The sequence below is a fragment of the Falco cherrug genome, chromosome 8 (genome assembly GCF_023634085.1).
Source record: "Falco cherrug isolate bFalChe1 chromosome 8, bFalChe1.pri, whole genome shotgun sequence".
Lineage (NCBI taxonomy): Eukaryota > Metazoa > Chordata > Aves > Falconiformes > Falconidae > Falco > Falco cherrug.
The window spans coordinates 16,345,745-16,363,468 of NC_073704.1; the positions used below are offsets into that span (position 1 = coordinate 16,345,745).

At 38.8% G+C, this 17,724-nt stretch overlaps 1 protein-coding gene across 8 annotated transcripts in view; it reads left to right on the forward strand.

The window, feature by feature from the left end:
• The window catches only part of PDE1A (phosphodiesterase 1A), a 259,717-nt gene that overhangs the window by 156,923 nt on the left and 85,070 nt on the right, over positions 1-17,724 (forward strand). For all 8 annotated transcript variants that reach the window (XR_008733659.1, XM_055719272.1, XM_055719268.1 and 5 more), the window contains one exon: positions 7,869-7,982. Coding sequence is in view for 7 of the 8 variants with exons in the window: in XM_055719272.1 (XP_055575247.1) it covers positions 7,869-7,982 (114 nt within the window). In the remaining variant the exon portion in view is untranslated. The remainder of the gene's footprint in view (positions 1-7,868; positions 7,983-17,724) is intronic.

A 17,724-nucleotide genomic window follows, 5' to 3' on the forward strand; every position in this document is an offset into this window, starting at 1 on the left:
AATGAAAAACTCTTTTAGTGAAAATAGATCTGTTGAAGCTGTTAATTATTCAGTAAAAAAGACATCTGAATTACAGTGGTGGTATTTTTTCTGCAACATTTTAGGCAGACTAAGGTAACTCCTGAAGTATTTTAATGTTTATTCAATGATCTGTAACAGTTCATAATGCAAAATTTGTATTTTTTACATTTCACCAATTTATCCCAACAAATAGAAATTTGTACTTTGCTTCTCAGAACCCCTGATACACTTTAAAAACAAAATTCACGATAAATTGGCTCTGTCATCCCATCTGGAAAGTGTGATTATATATTAAAAGTATAACTTCTATATTCTGGTACTTCAAGTGTTTAATTATAAGTAGGAAAATAGGACTTCTAAACCAATGACAAGTTAGAGCTTAGACTGAAGTAGGATTATCTTGGTGGTTGTGTTGGTTGTTGTGTTGACCTGTTAGGCTAGCTGAATGAAGTACCCTGTTTCAGCTGATAGTATAGACCCCTAATCGTGTTCTGTGGAAAGAGTTCAGTAGAAATCCTCCTGCTGTAAAATACCCTGAAGGTGAATCAGACAGTTTTGGCAATATCAGGTTGAAGACATATTGTTACACACACACTTGTGCTGTCCGGTATGGGGGGGTCAATAATATCTAGAAAAAGGGGGGTGGAATAGGGCGCAGAGATAGCTGGGGCACCATGTCTGAGCAGGTTCTTAGACAGAATATGAGGGACTGCCATTTCAAAAAGCTTTTCTTCTGCAAAAGACCTATATTTTTATATAAGTCCTTCTGTAACCTCTGTTGACTTAATATAACATCAGCGATAAGCTGTATGTATGTTGAAAGAAATAGAATGGAAGATGGCATACTAAGCAACCAAATGATACTGCTCGTGGAAGTTAACAGGTCAGAAATAAATATAAAATCATTTTTAAATAAGCACAGAGGACCCAGATTACTTACCAGGACCCAGACTCTACAGTCTGATGTCTCAAAAAGATCTATTACTGAAACAAATTTTGTAAGTTGTCGGAAGTGTTAGCTGTAAAGGTTTGGCCACGTTTATTTATGTTGACCTGTGGTATGCAGCAAGGAAATTCTGTCCTGGTTCTAATTTCTATCCTGGGGAAATCAAAATGTTAATTATATACAGAATTTATAGTATTTAATACTTTTTATTCCACAGAGAAATCACAAAATAAAGTGTTGTTATTTTAATGTTAACGAAGGGCATTTCCTGGGTTGTTTGCTTGTGTGTGACTTTATCAAGTAAAGGATACTCATGGTATCATAGATGAAGACTTTGATCATTAGGCAATGCTGTTATTTTTAGTGCCAAACATTTACCAATCTTCTGTCCTTAACAATTGCAGAAATTTCTCCAAAAAGGCTTTCAAAAGCCTTCACAATGACAGCAACATACTTTCTTAGCAGTAGTCTAGAAATACTTTCAAAACAAAGTTACCAGTTCTGTTTAATGCAGTTTTAAATGAAAGAACATAAACTGATTTTTTATATGACAGCTTGTTCATAATGTTTCTAAAAGGACTTTCTACCTCTGTGCATGCTGTTTTCAAAGAACGAGTATCAACATTCTTCAACCCAGATTTTCTCATCCCAAGAAATGAAGGAGATATTCAGCATGTTGACTCAGGATGGGTATACCAATGACTTCAAGGTGAATGAGCAGAAAGACAGAATAAAAGAAAGAGAAATGAGAGATCCATTTCCAAACCCTTATCATTTGTGATAATTGATAAGTTGATAAGATACCACTGTATGGGAAGATACTGTCTGATCTATGAGCTTCAAGAGTAGCTAAAGCAAAATGTAGTTTCCAGCAGGACTAGGCAGCAGAGGGAACATGAGATGGAGAAGAGAGACATTTTCAAACCATTAAATTTATGTAGTTGCTGACAAGAGACTCCATTTGCTAGGTTGTGTGATATGATAAAATATTTAGTGCATCACAGTCACATGAAAACAGTCTGGATCATGTGAAGTGCAGAGGGATTGTGGCATAATACTGTCATCTGGAGAAATGCCTTCTAGCAGGAACTCTTTTAAAACAGCAAGTATCTCCCATGAGACTGTGACCATCCCTGAGGCAGTAGGTCATGATCTTTCTTGCAAGTATGTGAGATGCAGTTGTGATGACTGGGAGCTGTGAGACAGGGCTAAGAGAGTCCCTCTGAAACAAAGACAGTGAGGTGTGCCAGGCCTGCGCTCCTTGGATAATTTCAGGTGGCACAGAGGTCTGGGTTCAAGTTTCTTGCTGGAATGTAAAGCCAACGCTCAAATGTGAGTGTGAGGTGATCTATTTAGAAATATCGTTCTTCTGTCATGGAATATTTTTTAAAAATAATGGAGGGGACGGCTTTGGAAGATTTAGAGGCTTAAATTCTGCCTTTTAGCAGCTGCTTTGATCACTGTGCTCAGAGCTGCTGTCTGCAGGAAAAATAAAGCTTTTAAATGGCTGTGGGGAATAAGGGCAATGTGCCTTTTCTCTGTGTTTATCGCATTAGCCTCAGCAAGTAAGACGTACTGAAAGTCTTCCATCGTCTTCAAGCATGATTTTTGGCAGGTGATGAGTTTATGTTTGATTTCCCAGCTTGTTGATAATGAATTTAGTTAGGTTATGATGAGGACTTTGAGACATACAGACAGTTTAAGTGCTTATAAGTTCAAGATGAAATGGCTTTAGCTAGCACTCCAATATATATACATTTCAGGGGAAAATTATAGATCAAATGTCAATCTTCAGACAAAAATCAATATTCAGCAAAGATCATTAGAAGGATAATTTGCGATTTAAAAATCAGTCCTACAGCTTGTACATTATTTGTCTGCGATTTCATGGATTGATTGTGAAATGGGAATATCAGAAAATGGAAATGGACACTGAGGCAATAGAAATGTGGCAGAGTTTAGAGTAAGGTAAGACTAGCTGGTTACTTGTATCTAACAGAAAGCAGATAAAACACCTGAACATATATACATGGTAAGTGATTTGAAGTTTGAGGATTTTTCCATTAAGCTTTAATCTGGAAAGCAATTGAAGGGAGGAGCCAAATTAGCATTGATGATGGTTCATTAGCAGAAGTGAGATAAAAGTTTGAAAGATGCTTAAAGCTTGGTTGAAACAGGTTTCATTCTGTATCTTGGGTGGGCACAAGGAAAGGTGAGAGAAATTCATGTGTGAGAATTTGTGCTGATGACATACATCGACTAATGGTGAAAGTTACTTTCAGGGAAGAATGGGTAACTGGGGGAGGTGAGAGAGACAGCAGGGAAAAGCAGCATCAACAGGATCCCAGATTAACCCCCCCTCTCTGGGCTGTCTCTCCAGAGCAGCAGGTGGTGATGATGGATGTGATGGTGAAAGGCTGTAGAGCCTCAAACAGCAGACCTTTAATGTTACTGAAGATGAGACACTACGGCTTCTCAGGCACTTGCAATTTGTTTGATCAGGTTTGTTGAGAACTATTCAAAATTGCTTTAGAGAGCTTGGATCACTTTTATGGTTTTAGGTGGAAACTGTAAGACTCTATGGCTTTCTGTGATTTTAGCTAGGTGCTAAAGAAAACTTTGGAATTTTGACTAAATTTTGATTAAGCCTTTAAACATACTTGAACCTAATGAGTTCTAAATGAGACCCAAAGTATAATATTTATACAGTATTAGAGTGCTAAATAATACATTTATAGGATGACTAAGGTAAAACGAATTGAAGCCTAATAGAGAATGCCTGCTTGAAGGAAAACCACTTAATCTTGCATAAACATGATCAATATTTAAACAGCCAATGCAATTCTATCCCCATGAAAATGCAGTTTTATCTTAAAAAAGTGTAAATTTCAGTGTGTTTTATATAGCTGCATAACTTCTATTTTAATTCTTCAATATGGGATTGAAGTTTTGGTATATCTAAATGTTGGTTGAATTACCAACATATTCAATATTTATTTTCTAATGACTGAATCATGATTACAGATCAGTGTGTACCACTCATATGCTTAAAATAATCATGAAATGAATGTGATTTGTGAAACCCTTAGCAACCACAAGGCTTCCTGTGCATATGCTCAGACACAGCAGTGACTGAGAAGTAATTTTGTGAAACACATTTGCAGCACTGAAAATGTGATATATCTTTCTTGAATTTCTCAGTATCAGAATTTACAGAGAGAGGACTCCTAATGAGAAGAAATATGAGGTAACTGTATTTGATACTGTGTCTTGTATGATTTCAGGGAAGTAAAACACATCAAGGTCCAAGTCAGGAATTGTCAGTTCTAATCCTTGCTCTCCATTGATATCCTGGCCTTGCCTTGACTGGAAAAATGTCCCAGTATCAGCGTATTTTTCCCTACCATAATGTAAGAAACCTTGAAGTAAAGGTTAAACCATTTTGAAGCCATGTTAGTTGGCTGCTTTGTAACTGCAGGTAGTAGCAGGGGAACAGAAGTGACCACCCAAAGGGATCACTCTGGAATCTTTATTACCATATTCTGGATATTTCTCCAGTATCTCTCATCTGTTTGCATGATCAGGTCTAGTCTTTTATAGCCATGTATTACAAATATTACAACTGTATCTGGGATTTTCCTTTTTCATAGTCAGTATTTTATTTCCATCTTGCCAGAAACACAAAGAAGGAATTATATCCTTTGTCATAACAAAAGGTTTCTAGTAATCCATATATTGTAATTTTTCACTTGAAAATAATGGTATTTCTCATGTTTGTTTTCAATGTGTCATGCTTAATTAAAACAAAGAAATAAAAATCCTGTGCAATACAGCTAGAGTATTATAGTTGGGGTTTTTTAACTTTTCCTTGTCCTTTTTACAATTTTCTTTGTCTTGCAGAACGCTCGGCTATGAGTATTAGCACTTGTTGGTTTGTCTTATAAATTGGCATACCTGTGCTTTATTAAGATGTTAGATTCATTACTGAAATGTCAGCTCTTAAATGCAGTGGCTGTTTCACCTTAATACTTAGTATGTTGTGTATATTCAGATCGTTCATATTCTGTTATAACCCACTTAATTTTGCCATTTTTCTGTCTTCTGGGGGATAAACCTCATGATTATCACCTGACAAGTGTCTGATCAGCAACACTATGGAAAGATTTTATTGCTGTGTCCAGCTTCCAAGTTGGAAGTTGTACTGTAGATAGAGACAGATTTTTCTTGGATGTCTGCAGCAACGGTTGGGGACCACTGGGCACAATTTTATTAGGAAAAAACCATAATCCACCCTGAGGGATGTTGAACAGTGAAACACATTGCCCAGAGAGTTTGTGAAATCTCCAGGCATTCAAAGCTCGATTGGAAGTGCCTCTGAGAAATTTGATCTAAGTTTGAAGTTATAACTAACAACGAGCTTTGCCTTTCCTTGACAAGAGCTTGAATCAGGTGAAAGTCCTTTCCAACCAAAATTATCTTGGGGTTCTATGATAGATCTGCACTGGGTCAGCTACAGATACTCTTAAGGACATCTCCAGAAAGCGTGGCTGTGTGAGGTAACAAGGTCACTGGTCTTTATTGAATTACACAAATTTTATCCTTTTGTGATTCTGTAACCCCTTCAGAATCACTTTAATTTTGCCTGAGCAGCTTTTCCAAATTGCCTGGTCTGTTACTGTGTCCTGCATTCCTCCTCGAATATGAACTATAACTACAGGGTGAGTTGCAGCCGCGGACTGCCACCTATGCAGCGGGAAATTGCCACTGTGGCTTAAAGGCTCCCTCAGGGACTCCTTTGCTCCTGCGAGAGTAAATATGGTTCCATATATCTGTCATCTGGTCTGTGCCCTGAGAAAATGTGGAATCACTGGAAATCGTAGGATTTGAAGACATTTTGAGCTAATATTGTTCTACCATAGTGCGCCCCCCACTTCCCCGTGAAGTGTTGTGTTTTGAAATTTATTTATGCTTCTACATGTGGAAGTGTGATTTTGGGACACACTTAGTCAAACACGGAGGGAACAATGCAAGTGGTAGAGGCACCCTACGGCTAATTGCACGTGGTGGTGATGGTGCTGCCAGATTCACCTGGGCATTTTGGCGTTGGTGCTCAGGAGGGGTTGTGTGTGTGTTTGCGTGCATTACTGAGAAGCAGACATCCCAGGGAAGTTACAGTGTGTGTACTGCAAGGTGAGTGTCTGTGAATTAGCTTCTTCAGTCTATAGGTACCCTTGAAGTGGAAGGAGTTTTGTACTAGAACTGCCTTCCCAAGCATAAGGTTATTTTTTGTCCAGGAGATGTGCTCCTACAGTATTTCATCTACCCACTTCGCCTCTCTGAGAAGTCTTTTTTAACACTAAACTTTCCATTGTGTTGATGTGCAATGCACTGTGTAAAATACCAAATAATTATCGTTGCTAAGAGCCTTATTTGTGTTGTGCTAATTTGAATTGAATTAATACTTCAGAGAACTGAGGAGGCTGGTCTTAAAACTCCATTTGCTAAAATTCTCCTTGCAGGTTTGGATATAATTATACGTAGGCCAAATAAATATAAAGAAAAAACATAAAACGTTTGTGTAATGGAACAATACTTTCCAAGTTTATGAGAGATTTGTTTTGAATATCACTGCATTTTTTAAAGTAATGCATTTTAATTAGGTCCAACCAAGTACTGTATATACCCGATAAAACTAATGTGTAGTATATATAAAATTATATAACAGATTGTATATTTTTATATGTGCTCTTTCATGTCATAATTATGATTTTTTTCTGAAAGTCAGCTTGGTGCTGACTAAATTTCAGTCCACTTTTTGACTAAATGTTTGTTTCACACAATTTTTTCACATTTCATACACAGAAAAAAGATCATTTCATGAAAGTTATGTTAAAATAATGATGTATCTTTAGTTACAAGAATCTATCTTACATGACACAAAACTGAAGATTATTTCAACTTAGAGATATAGCACAGAAAGAAGGAAAATACCCATGCTACTTTAAGCATCCATCTAGTTACAGTCTACACAGTTACTTATAAAGTTTTCATTTCACTTCAGTGCTGTGACTACTGTGTATGGTTGAGCAGTGTCAGAAGTTTTCTTCTCATCAGAGAGTTTAGAAAAAATCTGGTATTCAAGGAGTTCATCTGTATAATTGTATCGCTACAGAAGCATGAGCTGATGCATTCCAAAATCTTCTTTGGGCATATCCTTGTTTGTAATGTAAAAGAAAGTTCTCAAAACTAAAAGTAAAAGCACACTTGGGAAAATACGTGGATTTTTCTAATGCCATAGCCATCACCTTTCATCTGGTATAATGATGAATTTTCTTTAAACACAGAAACAATGGAGCTCCGCATTAGCTCATGCTAATAAGAAATACAGATCCTGTAGCAAAAACATACTGGAGGCCTAAATAAAATTTTAATAAAAATTAAAGACATTTAAATGAAGCAAAATCAGTATATAGGGGATATAAAAAAAAATATCAACCTTCTAAACACAGAAAAAATATAGTAGGACAACTGAAAAATTATGGTAAGACAACTTGCAAAGTTTTATTTATTATTTAAAGACAATTAGAGACTCAGGTGTAATTGTAATGTCACAAATTAATATGAAATTGCTCTGATGGTAGTTACTGAGTCCTCTCTGATTTACTGGAAAGTATATGCCTTTTCTTAATAGATCTTGAAAATTTAGCAAGCTGTAAAAACATGCAGCTGGTCATTGCTCTGTGTGTTCTAAACCCAGATTTTTTTAAAACAAGAGAAGAGATGCAGTGATGGTCTCTTATGTCATTGGCCTTTGTATTGGTTCCAGTATTTCAGATAGAAAATGCAGTCACTACAATTTGATATAAGCAACGCACTAATATTTTTATTTGCTTTTTCACAGATTAAGATGCTTGGTAAAGCAGCTGGAGAAGGGTGACATTAATGTGGTGGATTTAAAAAAGAATATTGAATATGCAGCATCTGTGCTGGAGGCAGTTTATATTGATGAAACCAGGTAAGTCTGAGGGGGGGGTGGGGGAAGGAAAGGATACTGGTAATCTCATTTCAGAAATTTGGTCTTTGTATGCAATTGCAACTGATGGGAGCTAAAGGTGTCTGCACATCAGAAGGATCATATGTGGCTCTTAGATCTTTTAGTGACAAGGTTAAAGCAAGTAAAATTCCAAAGGTCAGATATAACCAACTTCTGTAGAGTTTGCCTAGTTCTTATCTTCCTTCAGCTGTCAAATGTTCACAGCATAAAATCGTAAGAATTTTGTGAAGGATGGATTTCCTTTCCCCCACAGGCCACATACCGATAATCATGCTTAGGACTGTACCACTGAAAAAATGGGCTGTTTTGGAATGAAATGCTCACAGAGATGAGTCAGAATATTATAATCTGGCCTATAAATACATAAATTCATGAAAAGCTGTGATTTATTTTGTAATGTTTGATGCTTTGTTTATGATTATTGTTACTGGCAGTATTACTGGCAATCATCTTTAATGTGAGTTGACTACAATTAAATTAGAATTTCGAAGTATTTGGCTTCTTGAAAGAATTTTGAGATATGTACTATATTGAACTTAGCTAGCTAACTTACAGTTTTTATTTCAGTGTGCTGTCCTCTTTTAATTTTTTTCTAAGCAGAATAATCTTATGAAGATGTCTGCCAAAACTTCTTCAATACTGCTGGAGCGTACAGTATATGTCTCAGTTCCATACTACATTTAAGAAGTCTGGCATTGTACTGATTATTTCATGGACTCCCCCCTGCCCCTCGCCCTGTGTCACGACTCTACCCCCACCCGCCACCCCCACCACCCCACACCCCACTCCACCCCACCCCTGCTTGCAAATCTATGCATTTGATACAGTGCTTAAAGTACTGCTCTAACTTTTTCCCATTTCTTTTCCTTTGAAGAGTGTTATTCACACACCAAACCTTGCTAGTCAGGAATTTGGAGCATCTACTATTGGGCATTAGAAGGCCTACCCATTTCAAAACAACTTAAGAAAAACAATAGTAAATGAAGCTGGTATCGGTGGTCCATTTTTCAGAGATTATATTACAGATGAAGTTGGCAGGATCACTTATACTTAGTGTCGTGCCCTTAGAGTGCATGCATGTCCGTTTCTGTTAAAAGATGACAAAACTCTTAATAATTTAGAGATTTTCCTGAGCAGCCTCTCAGCTGCAATATAGTTCTTAGGGACACTTTCAAAAGTGTTGCTAGCAGTCCCAAGTTAAATACACAACTTGAAAAGTATTAGGCACCTCAGTGACTTCCGAAGGGCTCACATGTTATGAGGTTGTTTACAGATTCAGTTAAATTAAACTTAATTAAACGAGGTTTTTGTAGTTAAACTGATACAGGTCCTTAGGAAGACAGATAGAAGAAATGATCAACAAACTTCTCTTTGGGCTCGTATTACCACACTAGAGGCCATAAAATTTCATTTTGCAGCAATTGTTCCAAACATAAATCTTGTTGGCACATCTCACATGTTCAGGAAGCTTTGGAAGATCACAGTCCTCTCTCCCCTGGATACTTACAGGATACTGTGTCACCACCAGCAGTCAGAGCTTAATCATATATTTTGCATTAATAACCATGGGACCTGTGTCAAAGCTGCATAGAAGGACAAGGGCATAAACCACTGGTTATTCTGTTCATACACCTCCCGAACGCTGTGATTAATTTGGTGTAGTATTCATAGCTCTTTCTAAGTAGTAGCTCCAGGACAGAGTGAAATGTATTGGTTTCTAAACTGAGGCAGCCTCTGTGGAAATTAATAGTATCATTACAATGAGGAATCCAGTCTTTCTGGCTCTGTGTGGGAGCATCAAGAGAGGTAACAGACATTTCATACACAGAGAAAACTGGTGCACCTGAAAATACATAGGCTTTGGCAGCAACAGATGCATTTCTCCATTATTTATGAACAGTTCTGGCAAGCCAGGGAGATCCCAGAAGGCTGGAGATTAGACAATGTGATGCCCATCTACAAGAAGGGTACGAAAGAGGATCTGGGGAACTACAGGGCTGTCAGCCTGACCACTGTGCCAGAGGAAGTTACGGAGCAAATCATCCTGAGTGCCATCACATGGCACATGCAGGACAAACATGTAATCAGGCCCAGCCAGCACGGGTTGATGAAAAGCAGGTCTCTACGATGAGATGACCCACCTAGTGGATGAGGGAAAGGCTGTGGGTGTTGTCTACCTGGAACTTAGTAAAGCCTTTGACCTCAGTAAAGCCTTTTTAAGGGGAGTTAGGTCCAGCTGGTGGCCGGTCACAAGCGGTGTTCCCCAGGGCTCAGCGCTGGGGCCAGCTCTGTTTAATGTTTTTACCAATGATCTGGACGAGGGGATTGAGCGCACCCTCAGTATGTTTGCAGGCGATACCAAGTTGGGTGGGAGTGTTGATCTGCTGGAGGGCAGGAAGGCTCTGCAGGGGGATCTGGACAGGCTGGACCGATGGGCTGAGGCCAGTTGTATGAAGTTCGTTCAACAGGGAGAAGAGCCAGGTCCTACACTTGGGGCACAATAACCCCACGCAGTGCTACAGGCTTGGGGAAAAGTGGCTGGAAAGGAAAAGGGCCTGGCGGTGCTGGTTGATGGCCAGCTGAACATGAGCCAGCAGTGTGCCCAGGTGGCCAAGATGGCCAACAGCATCCTGGCTTGTATCTGAAACAGTGTGGCCAGCAGGGCCAGGGAAGTGATTGTCCCCCTGTACTCGGCACTGGTGACGCCCCACCTCAAGTCCTGTGTTCAGAATTGGGCCCCTCACTAGAAGAGTGATGCAGAGGTGCTGGAGCATGTCCAGAGAAGGGCAATGTCGATGGTGAAGGGTCTGGAGCACCAGTGTTATGAGGAGCAGCTGAGAGAACTGGGGTTTAGTCTGGAGGAGACTCAAGGGGGACCTTACTGCTCTCTACAACTGCCTGCAAGGAGGCTGTAGGCAGGTGGGGGTCGGTGTCTTCTCCCAGGTAACAAGCGACAGGACAAGAGGAAACAGCTGCAAGTTGCACCATGAGAGGTTTAGGTTGGATAGTAGGAAAAATTTCTTCATTGAAAGAGTGGCCAAGCTTTGGAACAGGCTGCCCAGGGAGGTGGTGGAATCACCATCCCTGGAGTTTTTTAAAAATCGTATAGATGTGGTGTTTAGGGACATAGTTTAGTGATGGACTTGGCAGTCCTGGGTTAACGGTTGGACTTGACAATCTTAAGGGTCTTTTCCAATCTAAATGATTCTGTGATTATTTTTGCTGTAAAAAAATCTTTAAATAAGCTAATTACCCTCATAGGACTTGACAGCAGGAATATTAAACTGCCCAAATGAAAATAAACATAATTTTATAGTGGTTTGGAGGATTTTCATAGTCCTCTAGGCTATTTTCTTAATCTTACAGGCATTATGACCTCATAATGGTGACTATTTTCAAGAATTCTACTTCAGTATACAGATAAAGCTTTTGCTCTTCGCTAGCTTGATGCATAAAAGTGATTAATCTTATTTATTTATTGCATCCAATATTTTGCAGAATAATCTGATTTTTCACTGTACTGTCAGAAGGAAAATGCCTAAGACAGGTATCTTGTTTTGCTCTAATTTATTGAATACTTCTGTTCTCCAATGCAACAAAGAGTTTGTAAACCTACCAGATTTTGGGAGCACTCCTTGTATAAATGTGCATATGGTTTATGTATATGATTCCATAAGTACAGCTATATTTCTGAAGCATATGTATGCAGACATATAAAACAAATTTTCTTGCCCATGTTGCTTATGCTATAAGTAATAGTTAAAAAGGAGATAACTTTAATGAAACCTACTTTTCAACTTTTATTCTTTTATTTTTAGTGGTTTACATTTTATACTCCATATTCTTAATTTTGGTTTATAGTATTTTGTTTTGCTTTTAGTTTCTCTTCACAGAATCACAGAAAGGTCAGGGCTAGAAGAGACCTCTGGAGGCCATCTAGTCCAACCCCCTGCTAAAGCAGGTTCACCTAGAGCAGGTTGCACAGAATCACATCCAGGTGGGTTTTGAATCTTCTCCAGAGGAGACCCCACAGCCTCCCTGGGCAGCCTGTCCCAGCGCTGTCACCCTCAGGGTGAAGAAGTGCTTCCCCCTATTCAGGAGGAACTTCTTGTGTTGCAGTTTGTGCCCGTTGCCCCTTGTCCTGTCGTTGGGCACTGCTGAAAAGAGCCCGGCCCCATCTTCCTGTCACTTGCCCTTAAGATATTTGTAGACATTGATACGATCCCCTCTCAGTCTTCTCCAGGCTGAACAGGCCCGGCTCCCTCAGCCTTTTCTCACCAGGGAGATGCCCCACTCCCCCCGCCATCTCTGTAGCCTCCGCCGGCCCCTCTGCAGCAGTTCCCTGTCTCTCCCGAACCGGGGAGCCCAGCACCGGGCACAGCGCTCCAGATGAGCCTCACCAGGGCAGAGCAGAGGGGGAGGATCACCTCCCTCGCACTGCTGGCCTCGCTCCTCCTCATGCCCCCCAGGGTGCCATCGGCCTTCTTGGCCCCAAGGGCACACTGCTGGCTCACAGCAACTTGCTGTGCACCAGAACTCTTGGGTCCTTTGCCGTAGAGCTGCCCTCCAGCAAGTCAGACCATAGCCTTCTTTGGACGAATGCAGGCTCCGTGAAACTCAGACTTAGAATGATGCAACTTTTGAACCTGGTGGTCTTTGTTAAATTTATAACAAACATAGGGTAAGCCTCTGCTTCTTAGTTGGACAGTATTATATATAGTGCTGTTTTAAATATTGACACTTCCCCATTAAAAATGATTTTAAAATGAAGATACTTATTGTGTGGTAGAGAGGCAATGTGGTTGCTACCCGTACTTTCATAGTAAACTCTTTTGCATGGCAAACTGCAAAAATAATCACATTTTAAACAGCATGACCAGCATTCTGTCGTCTAAATCTGTACAAAACATTTAAAGGTAAACACACAAAGGTCTCTTTAGCTTCTGGGAAGCTAATCCTCAAGGAACAAAAGCAGTGTATCATTGAGTCAAATGGCAATGGAGGCTGGAATTAGCTGTGTGCTTACATTTGTCCTCATTCCCACCAATTAATACAGGTTCTTTGTCCTGCACAGAGCTACCACTGTTGGGAGTCTGGAACTGAGTTAACTGAACTCATTAGTAGATTACAAATAATAGTTTAGATCATAAGCAGAATGGCCCACTCCTGCTGAGCCTGAACACACAATTTCATACATCACAAAGTTGGAATTCCTTGAGTAAGTTTCTTACATATGGATTGTGTATGGATAAAAGTAATTGCTATAGTATAGAGCAATGACAATTAATGCATAGAGTAAAGCAGTGAGAAAACCATCTGAATACAGATTACTTTTATTAACTAAGTCCCAGAAGGAAGTTGCATGCTTTACAGGATATAATAGTTCCTGAGATTTGGCTTATAAAATAGAAAATTTAATGATGCCTGGTTCTACAAGGTACAAAGTCTTGCAGGCTTAGGACCAAAGGTTCAGTACAGAGCTTCTGCAATTCATAAAAAAATACCCATGCTTTGTATTTTAAGCCCTTGCTTGAGCCCTGGATTTTGTCCAGATGAATTTACTGACCCATTGCTTACACATCCAAACAGAGGAAGACCTTGGCTTCAACCTGCCACCTAAAACTGAATCCTGTCTGTGGTGTTCTCTTCTTCCCCACCCTTCAGACAGATTTCAATATCAGCTGAGAAAATGCCTTCTTGAATATCTCTGAAGTCAGGTTAGGGATAGCAACTAACACAGGGTGGGTTAGGAGCATCATCCTAGCTCATCTTCCTGTTATGACGTACATCCTATTAAACAGTATAATAAAATGGTCCCACACCTATAGCAGAAGGACCTTCTGCAATTCTTCACAGGCACAGAGATGAAAAAAGCAAAAAGCAAAATCAAAGCTAAGGCCAACAGAGAGATCCAAGTACGAGGTATCTCACAGGGCATGTCCAATAAAGTAACCAAGGATGAAGGAAGAGCCTGCCCTGTTTCACAGCTCTGTGGAACCATTTGTGCTTCTTAAGAATTAAATCTCAGGCATTAGTCTAGCAAAACTACTTTTTCTTCATAAGCCTGAGTTTTTTCAGTGGTCAGATCCAATTTCTTACAGTAGGAGATACCCCCCCTTTTTTTTTTTTCCTGTATATTATTACTTCATTTGAGTTGATTGGAACCCCTGTATTGTTCTATAAAGTTGTGTGTGCACATAGAAGTACACGCAAATGTGTAAGCTGATGACACCTTGAATCTTTGTTTATAGTGCAACAGTCAGCTGGAACTGGCTGTAGAATTCAAACCCTTTAGCAGAGTATGAAGTATTTTTCTCAGGTCCTCTTACTTTCCTTTTGTCTGCTCCTCTGTTGCTCCACACTATAGCCTTTTATCTGAGCATAAGATAGCATTTTTTAAAACTATGGACACATACTCATTTCTATACATGCTCTTTCTAAAACTATATGCAGTTGGGTTGGGGAAAAGGCAGAAACATAACACGGCAGGTTTTATTTATGGAGTTCTGAGAGTAGACTCCTTAGAAAAGGGATAGACAGTAGGGACAGCCTTCAAAAACTATGAAAAATTGGTTTGGGGCAGTGACTGTCAATTTCCCATATAAAAGGTTCTGGGCTGATGGAAAGTTGGAAAGCGCAGAGAAATCAGACATATGTATGTGCTGCTTTCCTATGAGCTTAATTATCTATGGCCCCATGTCAATGAATAAGCTTGTTTAACAAGCTCTTTGTAGGACTGCTGCATCTCTCAGTGCTGAATAATTATAAGCTGCACTAAACACTTCCTTGAAAGAGATCTAGCCCTTTGGTGGCTGAAGCAGAGGTTTACTGTCAGCTGAAAATAACCAGTGAAATGCTCACGGTTCCAGCCCCTCAGCAGATCTCCTCTGTAGAAGTAGTTCAAACTTACTGAATAGGTGTTATAAATAATTCTGACAAATCTTACAAAATTTTCTCCATTAGTACCTGCCACTTGGCTCAAGGTAGTGGAAGAAGGATATTTAGAGTGAAACAGGAAATAAATACAGCGTGATAATTCAGTCATGACAGCTGTTCTGTTCCTTGTAAACACAGCTCTCTGTTTATGCGGAGAAGAAAATAAGTCAAATAAAATCTAGATGGAAACTACAAGATTAAAAGGTATTTTCCAAAGCCAAATAAAACAAAAATTTTAAACTTCTTGTGGAGAACATTTTTAAGTTGTACTGGATAAAATCACAATATTTTATTCCAGTTATGGTCTTACTACATTTTTAAATGCCTTTATATTTTAGAAAATATACTTCATTTCAGGAGGATATTTATCTGTGCAGGTTCAATTCCATATGTGGTTTTTAGTTTGTTTTAGGCTGTATAATGCCCTTTTAAAAGGCTTTAAACTCTTGAGAACTTTTGACTTAGAAGAGACGGAGTTTCAGTAATACATAAAGTAAATCAATTTTATATAGCTGGCAATTGCTTTGAGCATCTTTGATTCAGCAAGACCAAATGACAAATACAGGTTATTGCTACATTCACGAAACTAAAGGAAATCTCATTAAGGGTAAGTAGCATTATAACAACATATGTTTGCATGAGAGCTCTGGAAATAGTAAAGATATTTCAATGATGATATAATGGTAAACACAGTCCTTCTTGAGAAAAATCTCTTACTTTTAAAAAGTACACATTCTGATATGAATAATGTTAGCTAAAAAGGGGGTCATTAAGCCCAGGCTTACTGACTGCTGTTGTAAATAAACACCTTGGACCATACTGAGTTTCCAGTGCACTACTCCAGTAATGCAACAAATATTTCTGTGGTTTCTGGACCTAAAGCAGGGACAAACATATCTTCAAAATGTGGACAAAAAGGAAATAGTTTGAATTGTGATCATGTCACTTGCAAGAGAAAGATTTTCATCATTTCATCTCACCAAATATCTGTGTGACCCTTAAAGTGTGCCACAGAAGTATTTGTGATAGGAACATGCATGTGTGTATCTTTGTGTTGTGGAGCCTGAGGAAGAAGAAAGGAGCAAATGCCTGACTAGGTGCTGGTGCTCACAGAGCTGTGTGTCATGGAAGTGTGAATGGAGCTTAGCAACAGCCCAACAAGCAAATGAAATTCTTCCATTTCCAGGCGATCCCAAGGTAAGGAATGGTCAGCATAGCCTGTTCTTGGGCAGCTTTCAGTATGCAGTTTTGGTTATGTTTGCAAGCTGGACAAGACTGTTCCTGGGTGTTTTCAAGTATTTCAGTACTGCAATGGAACCTGAGTCCATAGGAGCTGCTCTGTCTTAGGCTATTAATTAGTATCTCAAAAAACTAAGTTACTTATTTGATACCCCTGTGCTTTCTCTCACTTCTAACCAACAGTATAGATTTAGTGGCTTCTTGTGTTTTAAATGAGAATGAAAGTCAGTGAAGGCTCCATCTTTTGTTTCTTGTATTTCCTTTTCACAAGCCATATTTTAGTATCAGTGTTGCAAGGCTCTAGGCTAGCACTACATCAGCTGCTCTGAGCATCTCACAGCAGGAATCTGATGCTTGACATTACAGGACCAGTTCCATTCCATTTCTACCTGCAGCATGCAATATCTAGCTGACTTTGTGAATCACATAGTTTCAGTGACTGTAAGGCTCTAGTTATGGAAGAAATTGTGCTAATTCTGGTTACCATTATCCATTCAGGGTAACCAGCAGAGATAGTCACACCAGCAAATCTCTTTGCAGGTGGAAGGGCTGAGAAAGTTAAATTCTCTTACATCATAGAGATGTAGATATTTGTAAAAAAATTTTAAAGCATATGTTCCCGGTCTGTTTACCTGAAAAGACAGATTAATTTGTTCATTTATACACGAAGGTAACTGTTTCATTCACAGAACAGCGGGGCATGTGGTCAATGATATTATTTCTTTTGAAGGATCTAGACAATATTTCTCCTCAAAATGAGCTTTTTTGAAAAAATCTGGGAATATTAAAGGAAATAATCTGCCTCATGATACAAGGATAAAACAAGTGGATTGGGATGCCCTACTTGGTAAATTATTTGCCAGATGAAAAATATGTTCTATATGATTCCTCTCTGAGCTGACTTAGTTGAGAGGTTGGAAGTGGCAGTTAATTTAAGCGTGAAGTTAAATCATAATCTTGAATATTCAGTCAAGTTTGCTGTGAGTGTATACTGCTGTTCTCCATAGCCAACCAATGGTTAAATGTACTTTGCCTGAAGTTGCTTTGTCAGCAACAAATGTACCATTTGAAGTAAATCCTTCAGTTCATCCATTAAGGGAATCTACAAATGATAGTTTTGTAAAAGCTGCTATTGAGAAAAAGCTTATTGTGTAGAGATTAATTCAGTATATTCCACCCTTATAAAAGCTTGAAATAAGCCTTTAAAATCTTTTCTACTAAGCCAAAGTTTTTTTTCTGAGAGGGAAGATTACAACAGCATCAAAGTTATATAAAAAAAATACACTTAAAATCACTGAAAATATGTTAAATTCTAAGTAAAACTCTTCAGTTCATTTAGGATATTTACTAAATGGCCTGCATCCCTTTTCTGAAGTTATTGAATTTTTCAATCTCAAAGTTATTGCTGTCTATTTATTTGAGTAATGCCCTTAGATAGTCCCTGCCCTACAGTAATGCCCTTAGATAGTCCCTGCCCTACAGAGCTTTAAGACTGCCACATTAAAGCAATTGAATTAAAAAAAGGGAA